This window comes from Mesoplodon densirostris, chromosome 10, assembly GCF_025265405.1.
Source record: "Mesoplodon densirostris isolate mMesDen1 chromosome 10, mMesDen1 primary haplotype, whole genome shotgun sequence".
Classification (NCBI taxonomy): domain Eukaryota; kingdom Metazoa; phylum Chordata; class Mammalia; order Artiodactyla; family Ziphiidae; genus Mesoplodon; species Mesoplodon densirostris.
In genome coordinates this window covers 77,204,347-77,220,155 of record NC_082670.1, presented here as the reverse complement: position 1 = coordinate 77,220,155, position 15,809 = coordinate 77,204,347, and the positions used below count along the sequence as shown (strand labels likewise).

The following is a 15,809-nucleotide window of genomic DNA, read 5'->3' as shown; positions in this document are numbered from 1 at the left end:
TCAGCACAGATAAAAGTTGTGTCTTAATTTTAGATAATTTTATTTTTATTATCATTAAAATTAAAACAAAGAAATTTCAAATTTTTATGAAACTCATGGACCTCTGAGAATGCATTCATAAGCGTGGTTTGTAACATGCAGTATTAAACAGTGTTTACATCACTTTCTGAAGTTCACATCCTTTTCATGACATTTGAGTCCTTTATTGATGAGCACTGCCACCTTTGTAGCTACCTCCTGCCACTCTCGATGGTGTATTCTTTTCCTACCCAACATGCCATGGTTTTTCCACACTTCCAGACTTTAGTCATGTCCTTTACCCTGCCTGGAATACCTCCCCTTTTTGCCTCTGGAAAATTCTCCTTTGTCCTTAGTCCCCACTCAAAGTTCACATCTTCTGTGGAGTTTCTTGTGCTCAAACCAGATCGATGCCTCCTTCCACTGTGCTGCCTCAGCACTTTGTATATGCTCCCTTATGCTCACATCCCTTTCTGTCCTGATTATTGGTCTACACATTTGTCACTTCCTCTTGACTAAGAGCTTCTCAAGGCCAAGGACAACATCTCATGCTTTATCTGACCTTGTATCCTCAGTGCCTTAGCATAGTGCTTATCACACTTAATCAATGCTCAGTGAAAGTGAGTTGAGTGTTGCCTGGGAGTGGTTGTGGCAGAAATTAATGACCACAGACTCTCTGACTGGACTCAGATGAAGGAAGACAGATAGCGGATTTGATGGGAGATTGTGTTAGTATCCTTAAAAAAGCTTCTTTCAAAAAAAAAAAAGACTTCTTTCTGAGGAAGTAAATAAATGTTATCTTGCCTAGAGTTTATTGAATGAATTGCTAAATAACCTTTAAAGGTACTTTCTAGCAAAATGGTGTTTTTCACTCTTCATAGTAATTGTAACATGCAGAGAGGTTGTTTATTGAATTCATAAACTGTACTAAGCTATATATGTAGCCATATATAGATATAAGTATATATATACATTTACATATATACATAAATATAAAATTATTCACAACTACAAGTGCATCATCCTCATTTTACAGTGGAAGAAACTGAGGGCAGATTATTTGCCAGAGATTAAACAGTATAGACATAAACAGTGGTAAATCCAGTTCTCGCTTGAGTCCAGGACTCGGGCACTTAACTGAAATCCACACTAGATTTCAGTAACTCCTCTAATAACAGAATTTTCCTTGCCCCTTTAAAAGGTGACTTAAAAGCTTATTTAAAGGAATAAGTGAGGAGTCTCTTTGCAGACACTGTAAACTCATCCTATGTTTACTTTTTCCTCCTTTCTAAAACCATAAAGCCTGCAATTCTTTCCACTCTTATTTCCCTTTGGATTTTTAAACTAAAGAAACAAAACCTTTAAAGATACAGCAAAAATTTCCACTCATTTCATAGGCCTCTGTCTTCACTGGTTTTGTACAGCAGCCTTTTTCTACTCCACAGCTAAGGACTCAAATGATGGTGAGAGGGACAATCATGCATTTTAAATAATGTGCAGATGCATGGATTCAAGAGAGCCATTGGCCTCCCTGTAACTTGCTGAGGGCTCTGGTATGTTGAAATTTATGAAACCCAGAACTAATATTTTATCTTATTAGGAAAAACGGCAGTAGGACTTGGAGTTACTAAGGTTTTACATTCGGACTTGCTTCAATTTAAATTCTTCCATTCAATAATGCTTTTGTTCAGGGCACCGGCAGTGTCTGCACTGTTAGACACACTTTCTTTATATCCCTGTTGGACTTGATAGGTTAGCTCTGTTCCAGACTCAAATTTGAAAGCCATTTTCCTCCCTTCCCAACTTTAAAAGCCTCAAATGAATTATAAAACAAAATAAACATCCAGGGATGAAAAAAGTACTTTGCAAGTCCTTGTTTAAAAATAATTTTTACTATCCTTTTGGAGAAACTTCTATTCTCTTTCACTGGTTTAAAGATTTGAGAAGGGCTTTTAAAGCATGTGAAATGTATCCATATGCTCATGAATGTGCTTACATGGGTTTCTGAGTTTTTGCTAAGGAAAACTTTTGTGATTAATAATATGTATAAAATTATCCAGATAAAATAAAAATAACCTCAAGTTGATATTATTCAGGATTGGTATTGAGGGATCTTATTTCTCAGCCATATAACATATTCTTCCAGTGATGGTATCTGTAAAAGAACCCTTCCTTCTTTCTGGTTTTTGCTTGGCTTTCTCAATGATAAGATAACATGGATCTCCTGTGACTTATCATTATATTTTCCAGGTTCCTAAGTGGCCCCTTCATTCTTGACATTTGTCTCACATTTTTTGGGGGGGAAATTCCTCTAAACACTTTTTAAAGTCCTGAAGCTCTCAGGTGGAAGAATGCTAAATCTTTTCAAATTCTCTAAAGGTATTCTTTAAGAAGTCCTTTCAGAGAGAAGAGTTACTTCATCTTGGTTGGAATTAATCATCTGTTCCAACTCCTGAAGTCCTGGAGCCACTGGGGTATGGAGTGTGGTTATGGCAGCTGCACCATCGGTGGTATGTGGTGGAAGGGATGTGTCTGGGCCAAACATGTTTGACTCCAGTGTGGAAATCTGGCTCCTGGCAGCTGTTGCACATGCCCTGACACTAATTATATGGTAATGGGATCCTTCTGCAGTTTGGTGACCAAATAAGACTGGTGCATGGGGCTATATGGGAAAGACTGGGACAAAACAATGTGCTGTGAGTTTGGTGTCTGGGCTTTACAGCTAGCAGTGCTGCCATCTCTGCTGTGACTTTGGGTGAGGAGTGGTTCCTCTCTTTGGGCCTCAGTTTATCCTCCTATAAAATGAAGCAGGGCCTCCCTGGTGGCGCAAGTGGTTGAGAGTCCGCCTGCCGATGCAGGGGATACGGGTTCGTGCCCCGGTCTGGGAGGATCCCATATGCCGCGGAGCGGCTGGGCCCGTGAGCCATGGCCGCTGAGCCTGCGCGTCCGGAGCCTGCGCGTCTGGAGCCTGTGCTCCGCAACGGGGGAGGCCACAACAGTGAGAGGCCCGCATACTGCCAAAAAAAAAAAAAAAAAAAAAATGAACCAAAAATAATTATTCTTCTGATCCCTTTCATCACTAATCTTCAGTGATTCTGTTGTTAAATATTTGCTTTTTTTTTTTTTTTTTTTTTTTTTTAGCGGTACGCGGGCCTCTCACTGTTGTGGCCTCTCCCGTTGTGGAGCACAGGCTCCAGATGCGCAGGCTCAGCGGCCATGGCTCATGGGCCCAGCCGCTCTGCGGCATGTGGGATCTTCCCGGACCAGGGCACGAACCTGTGTCCCCTGCATCGGCAGGCGGACTCTCAACCACTGCGCCACCAGGGAAGCCCCCACCTGCTGTCATTTTTAACAGTTTTATTAAGAAATAACTCATATCATAAAAATTCACCCTTGAAAAGTGTACAGTCTGGTGATTTTTACTGTATTCACTTAAAACATTTTCATCACCTCCCCCCCAAATCCCATACCCTTTAGTAGTCTGTCTTTATTCCCCTCTCCCCCAGCAATGATCATTTTGATGTATTTTCTTCTAGTTTTTTTCTTGTCTCTTCATTTTACTTTCCTATGGTATGTTGGCCATATTTTTATTTATGGGATATGGTATATTCATTCTCTCTGTTATAATATAAAATGTGTATATGGGGCTTCCCTGGTGGCGCAGTGGTTGAGAGTCTGCCTGCCGATGCAGGGGACACGGGTTCGTGCCCCAGTCTGGGAGGATCCCACATGCCGTGGAACGGCTGGGCCCGTGAGCCATGGCCACTGAGCCTGCATGTCTGGAGCCTGTGTTCCGCAACGGGAGAGGCCACAGCAGTGAGAGGCCCGCGTACCTCAAAAAAAAAGTATGTATATAAAATATTAAACATCATAGGCATTGTGTGGATACAGTAGTAATCTTACCTTTACACCAGAGAAAGAAATGAAGATGTAGGCCTTTTAATAAAATGGAAAAACTTAGGGAGTTTAAGTGATTAGGCTACGTAGGACCCAGTATATTCACATTTTCCCTATATACTGTTCAAGTTATAGTCTGTAAAATAAGGTTCATCTCAGACTCCTCATGGTTTTCACAGTCACTTAAAATTCCACCGAGAGCACAGTAGCATGGATATGCTACTTAAAAGTAAAAAATGAATAAAATAGCTGAATGTAAAGCCTAGTACTTGACATTTTAGATGAGTCTTTAAAGGTTCCCTCAGATTGACTTTTAAATAACAATAACAAAAATAATGGTATAGAATTAAAATTCAGATATTATATATCATTTAAAAATAAACAGCATATATAATAATGTATAATATACTATATAATATTTGTAACATTTTTATATAATAAAATAGATATTATGTATATAATAATAATAAGTATATTTATTTATATTTAACCTGGCAGGCTTTTTTTTTTTAAACGTATAATACATATATTTATTGTACCTATGAGGTGTGTTCTCTTTGGGAAGTACAAAGCTATTTGAGACATAGGTTGTTCATTTTTTTGTTTTCCCACAAATACTGTGACCCTTTGAGCAGGAAGGTCTATATTTTACTAACATCTAGAACAAGCAGCTAACACGGCATCTAAGATGTAGTCAATAAATATGAAATAGATAAATGAACACATTTTTAAGGACTTGGAAAGGAAACTTAGTATATTGCCTGTCAGAGAGCACATAGTTCAATTAAGAATGAATGAATGAATGAATGACCCTCTTTGTCTTTTTTATCTAGTATTGTCTTGTATCAAGGGGCACTACTCATAGTTTACACAGTTTTTATTAATCACACAAACTGACTTTCTAGTGTGCTCCTTAGGACTGTACTACAGTACTATTTTCATGATGTTTTCCTTCCCCACCTTTCAATTACCAGAAATTTCTTAAAGCAATAATAGAGCTGAAACTTCTTGAAGTCCAGAGAAGTACTTCTCAAACCTTTATGTGCCTACAGATTACCTGGTAGTCTTGTTAAAATGCAGATTCTGATTCTGCAGGTCTGAGTGAGACCTAAGATTCCACCTTTCTTTTTTTTTTTTTTTTTTTTTTTTTTAGCAGTCATGTTGCTTTATTTTTTTTTCTTTTATTTATTTTTTTATACAGCAGGTTCTTATTAGTCATCCATTTTATACACATCAGTGTATACGTGTCAATCCCAATCTCCCAATTCATCACACACACCCCCGCCCAGAGATTCCACCTTTCTTACAAGATCCCAGGTGATGCTGATATTGCTGGTCCAAGCGTCACATTTTGAGTAGCATGGAGGTCAGTTATCCCCCCTTCCCAGGGGTGGAGTGACTCAAGAAGCAGAGAGAAGCAGGAGAGTACTTTAGGAAGAATCTCTCCTCATGAAAAGTTGAATAACAAGAATTAGAGTTGGACTGAGCAAACCATGTGGTCAGAGTAGGGAAAAATTAGTAGTTCAATGCTTGCCACCCAGCTATTTACAATGATATTAATTTAGGTCCTCTTACTTTTTTTAGAAATACTTAGGTGGTAAGCAGTTTTGTTAAGTGAACATGTTGGGGGGTGAAGAGGAGGTGATGGGGAAGGAAATTGCAGTAAAGATTTTAAAATGTTATTTACACTGAAGATTTGCTAAGCAATTAAAATGAAAGAACTATCCTCTAACTGCATGTGGCTGTGACTATTAATAATTGGAAAAGTTCCAATTTTAACCATCATTTTTATGATTGCATGTTTGAGGTTGCTTCTCTAAACACATTTAAAAAATATCAGTATTTCTTAAATTTGTATCTTTTTTTTTTTTTTTACCTGTAACAGGTTGAGCAGTGTCAACATCAGGGGATGCCACTGTGTTTTAGCTGCTTATATATTACTAGATAATAGTAGGGAAAGAACCCTGACCTTCAAAACAAATCGGTATTCCCTAGAGCCGCTTAAAGAGTTATTTATAGACAAGTTAATAGGAAATCAGTTCTATCCATATCTGAGTTGGTCTTAAAACAACTGTTTCCTGTTTTCCCTTATTTAAAAAATGCTAAAGTACTTAGCATTTTGTTTCCCACTGTTGCATGTATTTGGTGGTCAAAAATTTATGTTTACTTGTTTCTTTTCAATGAGAGGAAGAAGGAGACACATTTTAATTCTGGACCACTGTCTCAACAGCAATGATAGCAGTGAACATTTATTGAGCACTCATTATGTGCCAGGCCCTGTGCTTCATGCTTTATGGGAACCTGTTCACTTTGATGAGCATCTCATGTTGTCTTTGTGCACATTCTGTAAGTTAGTTATGAGGATTATTTCCTGTTTATGGATGAATAATTTGATGCTCACAGTACTTAAATAATTTGTCCAAGGTGACATAGGCTGTCATAGGTAGCTACAGGATTCAAAACCCTGCTCATCACCACTGCTCTTGGAAGCCCAGACAAGGTTGGTGATTTTATCCAGATCATGTAATTGGTTAGTAGCAAAGCTGGAATTAGAACTTAAGTCCTTAACTCTCAGCTCAGTACAGTATTCCAATACTGTGCCACCTTATAGTATTGGTCTGTAATGAAAACCAGAACTCCTTCTTGCTCACAAAAGCAACTGCCAAGAGGGCTTTCGCATGTATACTTAGTATTATGAATTTTGGCAAAATGTCACATATTATCAACCAAGTTGGATTCTGCAGTTATCATGGATAGTGCATCTGTGTGAGGATCTCAGGATACTGGTGCTTTGGTGCTTTAAAAAAATCTCACCTATCAATATTCTCTATTAGCTATGTGCCTATTCTGCCCTAAAGGAGAAAGCCTAGACCATATGTTTACATAATAATTTTTAATACTTTTCTCAGCAGAGCAACTCTTGAACAGTCCACTGGGGCCACATGTTTTTAGCCAATGCCTGCTGTGTGTCTTTTCACACACATGACACAGCCCATGGAAGGTTTGAAGCCATGAGGAATGCTGCACATCCTGCACGCAGGATTATGGAAAAAGGAATCAGAGAACCTGCCCTTAATATTTGATTTGAGACAAGCTGGAAAATGATAAATAGGAAAATAAAGTCATAGGAGAAGTAGAGCAGGCCAAGTTGTCTGCAAAGAGATTCTCTTTTCTTTGAAAGAGTATGTTAAGCCCTTGCTTGAGAAGGAGTATGGATTTATTTTTAAAAAGTTCAAGACTTTTGGATATAAGCCAATTCATATTTTTATCAAGCTCAGAGACGGTTTTCATAGCAATGAAACCCTAAACTGCTTTGTAGTACAAAACTTTATCATTTTTTGTTTTTTCCCCATAGTGTGGAAAAGAGCTTAAGGTCACAAATTTTTTCAAATCTGCCAGGAACTCATATTTTCCATGTTTGGGGATAAGACACAGTAGATTCTAAACATCTGGCTAGTCCCTACTTAAATAATTGTGTGTTCCATGCACATCATACATATATAATTATATTTTCATTCTATTTACCTTTTTTGTGTTTTAGACATTCTGATATCTGGATTAGATTCTGACTCCAGTAGCTATTGGAAGTCAGTCTCCTAAATGTTGGCTAAAGCAAAGGATATTTCCCCCCCTTTTCCATATAAACTCAAGTATGGCTTGGTTTCTTATATTTTCATTGTTCTCCTTTTTTCAAAATTAAGTGACTATGGAAGCCTATAAGAGTTGTGTAAAATGAAGTTCTGTAGTATTTTTAGCACAGGAGAGACTTTAGAATTGGCTGGAGGAAATGTCTATTTTAGACCCTGGACCATGTTTGCTAACGATGTGTGATTGCAGTAGAATCCCTTAAGCCAGTTCAATTTATTCTCTTGTGAAGTGGACATAGTTCTGGCAGCTTTGGAGCAGTATTGTCAGATGAGTGGGCTGGTGGACGTGAGGAATTTTGAGTTTTGGGGGAGAGAACAGGACAGAGTAATCTGAGGCCAAGGATACTCTTTCCTACTCTCCCCTCCCTCCACAACTCTCCCCCCACCCCCAGGCTAACAACAGCAAAGCAAAGAATGGAAGCCGTTCTCCATCACATTGTTTCCCTGTGCTGACCTTTGGATGAACAGTTTCCTTTCTGGTCTTCATCTTCCTATCCATATTTTACTCGCTATTTATTGGGTACCTATTATGTGCTAGAGTAGGGGGTATGATACAAATCTGGCCCAGAATCTGCCCTTGAGGTACTCACTTTCTCTCTCTTTCTTTCTTGGAGGTTTCCCTTGCTTTTTTGTGAGCACAGCAATGCTTTGAAAGGTATATTTGCCTTTATCTGACCATTGAGTACTAGGAGGTTCTATCAGAAAATTAACCTGCCATAACACCAGAAACAGAAGTCCTTATGACCTCCTTTATTGTCTGAGGCTTGGAATCAATTGGACGGACTCATCTCTTTAGCTCCCATTCTGTTTAACTGTGTTTAACAGAGCAATGATTGTAAACTTTTTTTCTTCTGTGGACTGGAGATGGGGTTAAGCCTTTTCCAGGACAAAGTTCAAAGTATGTAATTCATTGTGGGAGGAAAAGATGAAAAAGAACTGGTTAAAGGCCAGGTATCAGGATAAATATGATGCATTCTGTTTTCACTCCTAACAGAGTGACTGCAGAGAGGAGCCTGGATGCCTGTTGTCACAGCTGCTTTCGCTTTCTTCTGTCGTGTCCTCAGTGGTCAGCTGTGGATAATGGAGTTTGCCTTTTCGGCTTTGATTGTTTGAGGACAACTGGAGAATGATCCCACAATCAGGGTGGGGAGTAAAAAGCTTTCTGAATATTCATCCAACCAAAGACTCACTTTTGTGCTTGAAGGGAATTAGCTGTTTTGCCACCTGTTTCACCTGTGCCATAAGTGCCAAGTGGATAGAGTTTTGATTGGGACCCAGGCATGAGGTGGGATCACCTGGTGATGTCCCCTTCCGATGCAGGTGGACATTGTAAGGGCTTCTCTCTCCTAATACACAGTGGAATGGAAGCAACAGAAGGGGTGGTTGAGGCTTTGGGAAGTTGAGACCACAGTGATGACCGGGAGATTCCAAAGAGATGGCTCCTGGACACATCCTTGCAAGTTGCGGGTTTGTAGTACCTGATGTAGGTAACAAACTGAAATGAATGCTCTTGATTATTGATCCAGTGAAGTTTAAGTGGCTGCCTTAAAAGAAATGTGCTTTCGTGGTTGAGAAGTGGGAGACACTTCAATTCCAAGGAATTGAATAATCAAGGAAGCAGGGAGATTGAAACCTGTGCATCTTTAAAAAAAATTTTTTTTAAATCTTTTGACCCTTAGAGAAAGTGCTTTGGCTTTGCCAGAGTTTTCACTTGTACTGTTGTATTTTGATCTTTTAGAGAGAATTTTTTAAAATTGAGCTTGTCTTCTAATAGCTACTCAGTAGCTATTACTAATTGCAGGGACTTAGAAAGGAGGTCTCAGCAAATTATCCTTGGAGTGTCCCATGTTATTTAACTATTTGATGGGACCAGTAATGCAGAGGGGAAATGATTTAGGTTATCACTTATCCTAATGAGAGATAGGAAATGATTTAGGTTCTCTCTCATCCATATGAGACACCACTGCTATTTCCTAAGCTGTCAAAGTGGAGAGCTGCCCCTTTTGGTCTACTCTTAGGGTTATTAGAATACATACCAGGATGGAGTCCAAGATCCCAGAAAGATTCTGGCTTTAGCAGTGTGTTTGTGTGCTCTTGGACCTGTCATTTAACCTGTGTGGATCTGATTTTTCTCATTTGTAAAATCAAGTTAAGCTAATCTTTAAGGCCTCTGTGAGCTCTAAGAATTTTGATTCCATGCCATCAGCATGTCAGGTGGGTTTCATCTTTCAGAATGTGGATTTTTGTGCTGTTGTCACAGCATACTCTAGCCTATCCTGATTGATATAATTGATTATTGTCTACCTAGTACTTTCTAGAGCTTTATATGTATTAACTCAATCCTTAAAATAACCTTATGCAGTAGGAATTACTACTCTCACTTTTACAAATAAGGAAACAGACACAGAATATTATTTTCAGTGGGTTATTTATTGAAAGTACTGTTTATTATATTTTGAAATTGTCTATGTTAAGTATTCAACTAGAGATGAGTATCTGGTAAATAATTTTTGAAACTTGATTGAGTTAACTCTCTTAAAAGTAAGACAATGAAGAGGGGAGAGAAGGCGGGGGCGGAGAGAGAGCAAGAGAGAGAGAGAAGAAGAGTGTTTTAAAATCTCTCCCCATCCTCTGAAGCAGAAGGATGATCAGTGTTCTATAAGGCACACTAATTTTGCTCAAGAATCCCTTTTTAGGAACAAGGAGATTCCTGCTTAATTTAAATATCTTTTTTTTTTTTTTTTTTTTTTTTTGCGGTACGCGGGCCTCTCACTGTTGTGGCCTCTCCCGTTGCAGAGCACAGGCTCCGGGCGTAGGCCCAGCGGCCATGGCTCACGGGCCCAGCCGCTCCGCAGCATGTGGGATCTTCCCGGACCGGGACCGGGGCACGAACCTGTATCCCCTGCATCGGCAGGCAGACTCTCAACCACTGCGCCACCAGGGAAGCCCCTAAATATCTTAAAAGAGAATGAAAACTAAATGACATATGGGTTTGAGAAATTTTTGAACACTAAATTTTAGGTTGATTATCAGATTGTGTTTGGTCATGCTGAAGTCATTCAGTGACTAATAAAATGATTATCTGGAAAATAAATTTTCTTAATGAACAAACTGGAAGTATCCATCATGACAACCTCTGAGGAATAGGTTGGTTAGGATGGCTAATTTTTAATTTTGAGAATTGCTATAACTGTCATAATTGCCTGCCTGTCTGCTCTCACCACTCCTGCCCACCTCCCTATTCTTTTTTTCAGTCATCCTGAAGTATTTACACCAATTCAGAGGTCAGGTTGTGTAGTGGTTCATACAGGGGTGTTGGGGTCAGACTTTCTGCATGAACACCTGGCTGTGCCACTTACCTAGCTGGGTAGCAGTACAGGTTACTTAACCACTTTGTGTGTTCATGTTCTCATTTGTTAAATGGAGTTCATAACAGTGGCTGTCTCACTGGGTGGTTGTGAAGATTAAAAATGCTTAGAACTGGGCCTGGAGTGTGGAAGCACTCTACAGAGTTTTGCTATTACTGTTCATTAATAGATCTAGTGTGTCTTCGCCTCTAGGCTTTTGTACTTTCTCTACTCTTTCCATCTTTCTTCACGAAGTTGACTCATTTATTCTTCAAGACATAGCTCAGTGGTAGCTGTCAGTTTGGGGGGAGTATTTTCTTACACGTCTCTAGCCTGGGTTACACCTTCTCTGCATTTCTAGCCACCTGGCTATGACTTATGTCGTATTGCACTATTGGTTTACTTGTCCACATGGATTGGGAGCATAGACTACTTCTTTTCCTTTCTTTTCTTTTTTAAAAAAATTTCATCAGTATGAGGAAGACACTGGGTAAATGCACATTGAACGGATAAATTGACTGATTTTTTTTTCCTTCAGTTCCTCTCCTTTTTCTTTTTCTCCCTCCTTTTTCTTTCTTTTTTTTTTTTAAATTTATTTGTCTTAGGCTGCGCTGGGTCTTCATTGCTGTGTGCGGCTTTCTCTAGTTGTGGCGAGCGGGGGCTACTCTTCGTTGCAGTGCGCGGGCTTCTCATTGCGGTGGCTTCTCTTGTTGCGGAACATGGGCTCTAGCCCCGCGGGTTTCAGTAGTTGTGGCTCGCGGGCTCTAGGTCACAGGCTCAGTAGTTGTGGCGCACGGGCTTAGTTGCTCTGTGGCATGTGGGATCTTTCCCGACCAGGGCTCGAACCCGTGTCCCTGCATTGGCAGGTGGATTCTTAACCACTGCGCCACCGGGGAAGCCCTCCTTCTCATTCTTCTTTTCTACTTCTCTTCCTTCCTTTCTTTCTACCGAACTTACTCCTTCCCTTCACTCTCAAACCTGGCACTTGATGCATTATCTTAGTTATTCCTCACAGGCACTCTATGAGGTAGGCATTATGATTAGTCCCATTTTGCGGGTTTGGAAACAAAGGATCAGGGCAGTAGGCAACTTGCCCATCCAAGGGGGCAACCGCCTTAACAGAGTTATCTTCCAATGTTGCTGTCTTTGCTCAAAGCACTTCGGCAATTTTTTGGGGGGAGGGGAGGGAATTCCCTTCTGGCTAGTAGTTTATTAACTACATAAAAAATCCAATCTTATTTTTGGTCACTCTCCGAAAAGATGATTTGTAGTCTGATCATCCTGATTCATCATGTTTGTCTCCAAATAAACTTGGATTGTCTCAGAAGTCCAAGCCACTTTCAAAGGACAAAGATTTGCCATTGTCAAGAATGTTTAAATGAGTTGAAGACAGTTGCACAGTCCCAAGAGGCTTGGCAGCAGCCACATCAATGGGGTGAAGATGGTTGATACTCCTGTGAACTTTGCTGTGGTTTAGTGATGGGGGGTGGTGGAGGAAGGTCACATTACCTTACAATCCCGCCTCATGTTTTTTTTTGACAGCTTTATTGAGATATAATTTATGTACCATGCAATTCACCCATCTAACATGTAAAATTCATTGGTTTTTGGTATATTCACAAAGTTGTGCAACCAATATGACTGTCTAATTCCAGAACATTTTCATCATCCCCCAAATGAGGGATGGAAGGATGACTACCATATCCTTTAGTAGTCATCCTGCATTCCCCCCAACCCCCCCAGCAATCACCAATTTATTTTCTGTCAATGGATTTGCTTATTCTGGATATTTCCTGTGTAATCATATAACATGCGGTCTTTTGTAACTGACTTCTTTCACATGGCATAGTGTTTTTAAGATTCAACCATGTTGCAGTGTGTATCAGTACTTCATTGCTTTGTATAGCTAAATAATACTCCATTGTATACATATACCACATTTTATTTACTCATTCATCGGTTGACTAACATATGTTTTGTTTCCACTTTTTGACTATTATGAATAACGGTGCTCTGAGTATTTGTGTATGAATCCACTGCTGAATGGATAAATACAATGTGGTAGGTCCCTATAATGGAATAATATTCATCTATAAAATGAGTGAAATACTGATCCATGCTACAACATGGATTAACCTTGAAAACATGCTAAGTGAAAGAAACCACTTATTGCATGATTCCGTTGGTGTGGAATGTCCAGAATAGGCAAATCCATAGAGACAGAAAGTAAACTAGTGGTTGCTAGGGCCTGAGGGTAGGGAGGAAGATGGGGGGTGACTTGTAAAGGGTACAGGGTTTCTTTTAGGGGTGATGAAAATGTTTTAAAATTTATTGTGTTTATGATTGTAGAACTTTTTAACTATACTAAAAAGCACTGAATTTAAATTTTACTTTATAGTAATTTTGACAGGGGTGAGTTATATTTTTAAAAATTTATAATCACCATCATTAAATACATACCAGTTTCTTACTCTGCATTCAGTACCCTGGGAGACGCTGTGGCACACAAATGAGAGAGGGTAGTTGTTTCTTGTGCTTTAGGAATTTCTCATTGGATGATCCTAAATGGAAAGTTGAAGTGGATACCAACAAAGTTTAATTAATGCATCACTAGGTGCTAGTTTCTGGGTACAGACCACACTCAGAAAAATCTCAACCCCTCTGGGTGTCAGCTGTGGGAATTCAGAAGGATTTCCCAGTGTGAACTCCTCCAGTATTTATGTAACTTAGACATAGTATTATCCATGCCTTACAATACTGTGAGTTCTCTTCAGGCAGGACCTATGCCTTACGTCCATCTTGATTCCCGTACTTAGCATTGTGTCTGGTCTGCATGGGGAGAATGTGTTTGGTGAATGGATGAGTAACTGTGTTTTGGAAGCCCCTTGGTTTCTTCCTAGGACAGAAATGCCTTCAGCTTATGGCTGCCTGCTCTGATCAGCCTGGGGGTTGCCCCTGTTGGGAAAGTGTTGCTGAATTCACCACCTGTCTTCATGCAAGGGTTTCTTTTCTCACAAGTGGTAACTATTTTGTTTCTCTGGCACTTTCACTCTGGTTTTGGCTAAAATGGTGACCGGGAATGACATGTGGGTACTTCTGGAGTGTTGTGCTTTCCTCCCTGGTAATACAACCAAGATATTGGGTTCTTGGGTCAATGAGATTTAGGAAGACAAAAGGTGGAACAAACCTCATTTTTTTTCTTTTTTAAAATCACATTTATCAAGCATCAGTGCTATAAATTCTGTGTAGCTTATGGGTTTTTGCTGCAATAAGAAACTGTTTTTCTTTTTTCTTTTTTTTCTCTGTGAAGGTACTTTGTGTTGATTAAGTTCTTTCTGTTAAATATCCTTTGCTTGCACTGGACTTTTCTTTGTGTTGATTTTTGCTTCGTTTTTCTTTCATTTCCCATGCTGTTCAGCTACTGGATGCCAGAAGAACCAAGGTTTGTCCACTCTTTGCAGCTCGTTTGTTTTGCTCTGCACAGCCTCGCCCCCTTGTGTGTTTGAGTGTCTCTGTCTCTGTCTGCATTTGTTCCCTTTTGCTTGCAGATGCAGTAATCCTGTTTGCTAAACCTGTTCACAGCTTTATTTGTAAAAATAAAGTCCTCGTTTGTGTCTACTTGTAGTGGATGCTATTATTTTTATTTTTAAATGGACATGCACTTAATCACAGAAAATAATGGATAGTAGAATAAAGAACACCTTAGAAAACAAGGAATACTGAGTCTGGAGCATTGTGGGTGTAAAGAAGGTGTGTTTGTGAAAGCTTCCCTCTAACCCTTTCCACTCCTAAATTAGAACCCTGTAGATGTATAATTTACCTTATGACTGACACTAATATACTGTTTCTATGTATGTGTACATTTCTCTGAAGACATTCAGAAAGCATCATTGAATTAATTCCCCCTCTCCATGTGCTGTCCCATGCTTCTGAAGTCACCCTGGAGGACTTCACGGCTGGCCCCCTGGACCTCATGATTAACATTCCATCTTCATAGTGTGGTAGCAGCAAATAGCGTTTGGCATGTCCATTGACTTTTCCCCCCTTCTTTCTCCTCTTCTGCTCCGTCTTTCTCATCACAGCACCTGCAGTTGACAATCCAGGCCCTTCAGGATGAGCTGCGAACCCAGAGGGACCTCAACCACCTCCTGCAGCAAGAGAGTGGCAACCGAGGAGCAGAGCACTTTACCATCGAACTGACGGAGGAGAACTTCCGGCGGCTCCAAGCTGAGCATGACAGACAGGCTAAGGAACTGTTCCTCTTGAGGAAGACCTTGGAGGAAATGGAGCTGAGGATTGAAACACAGAAACAGACACTCAATGCCCGAGATGAGTCGATTAAAAAGCTTCTTGAGATGTTGCAAAGTAAAGGTTTGCCGTCCAAAAGTCTTGAGGATGACAATGAACGGACACGTAGGATGGCAGAGGCTGAGTCTCAAGTCAGCCACTTGGAAGTGATTTTAGACCAGAAGGAGAAGGAAAACATACATCTTAGAGAGGTAAGGACATTCACTTTGTTTTCCCAGAGCCATATTTTACAAGTTAAAATACGTTAAATAAGTTACCAAGTTATTACCACAGGTTGAAAGTTATCTATAGCCTTAACCAAATTGCTGTTGTCATCTGTTTTATAACCACCTTTAAACTGGAATTTCGCATTAGTCTTTTTTTCCTCTGCCCACCACACATATGTTCCATTATGATTCAACATGTATTCAGGACCCAAGTGTGTGCAGCACATGTCACCTCTAAGGTGGTTTACAATTGCTTTCCTACAGATGGCCATTGTTTCAGGGCCTTTTAAATGCAGTACTGGTTAAATTTTAGATGTTTATTAAGTATCCTCTTTTTAAAGGAGCAAAATGAATAGGTGATTAGCAAAACAATGAGCGTAAATACT

The 15,809-nt window shown here is 39.8% G+C and overlaps 1 protein-coding gene across 13 annotated transcripts in view; it reads left to right on the top strand.

Annotated features, from left to right (window-relative positions):
* Positions 1-15,809, top strand: part of ERC2 (ELKS/RAB6-interacting/CAST family member 2) — a 985,114-nt gene that overhangs the window by 147,609 nt on the left and 821,696 nt on the right. For all 13 annotated transcript variants that reach the window (XM_060111325.1, XM_060111324.1, XM_060111322.1 and 10 more), the window contains one exon: positions 14,992-15,408. In XM_060111325.1, the coding sequence (XP_059967308.1) occupies positions 14,992-15,408 (417 nt within the window). The remainder of the gene's footprint in view (positions 1-14,991; positions 15,409-15,809) is intronic.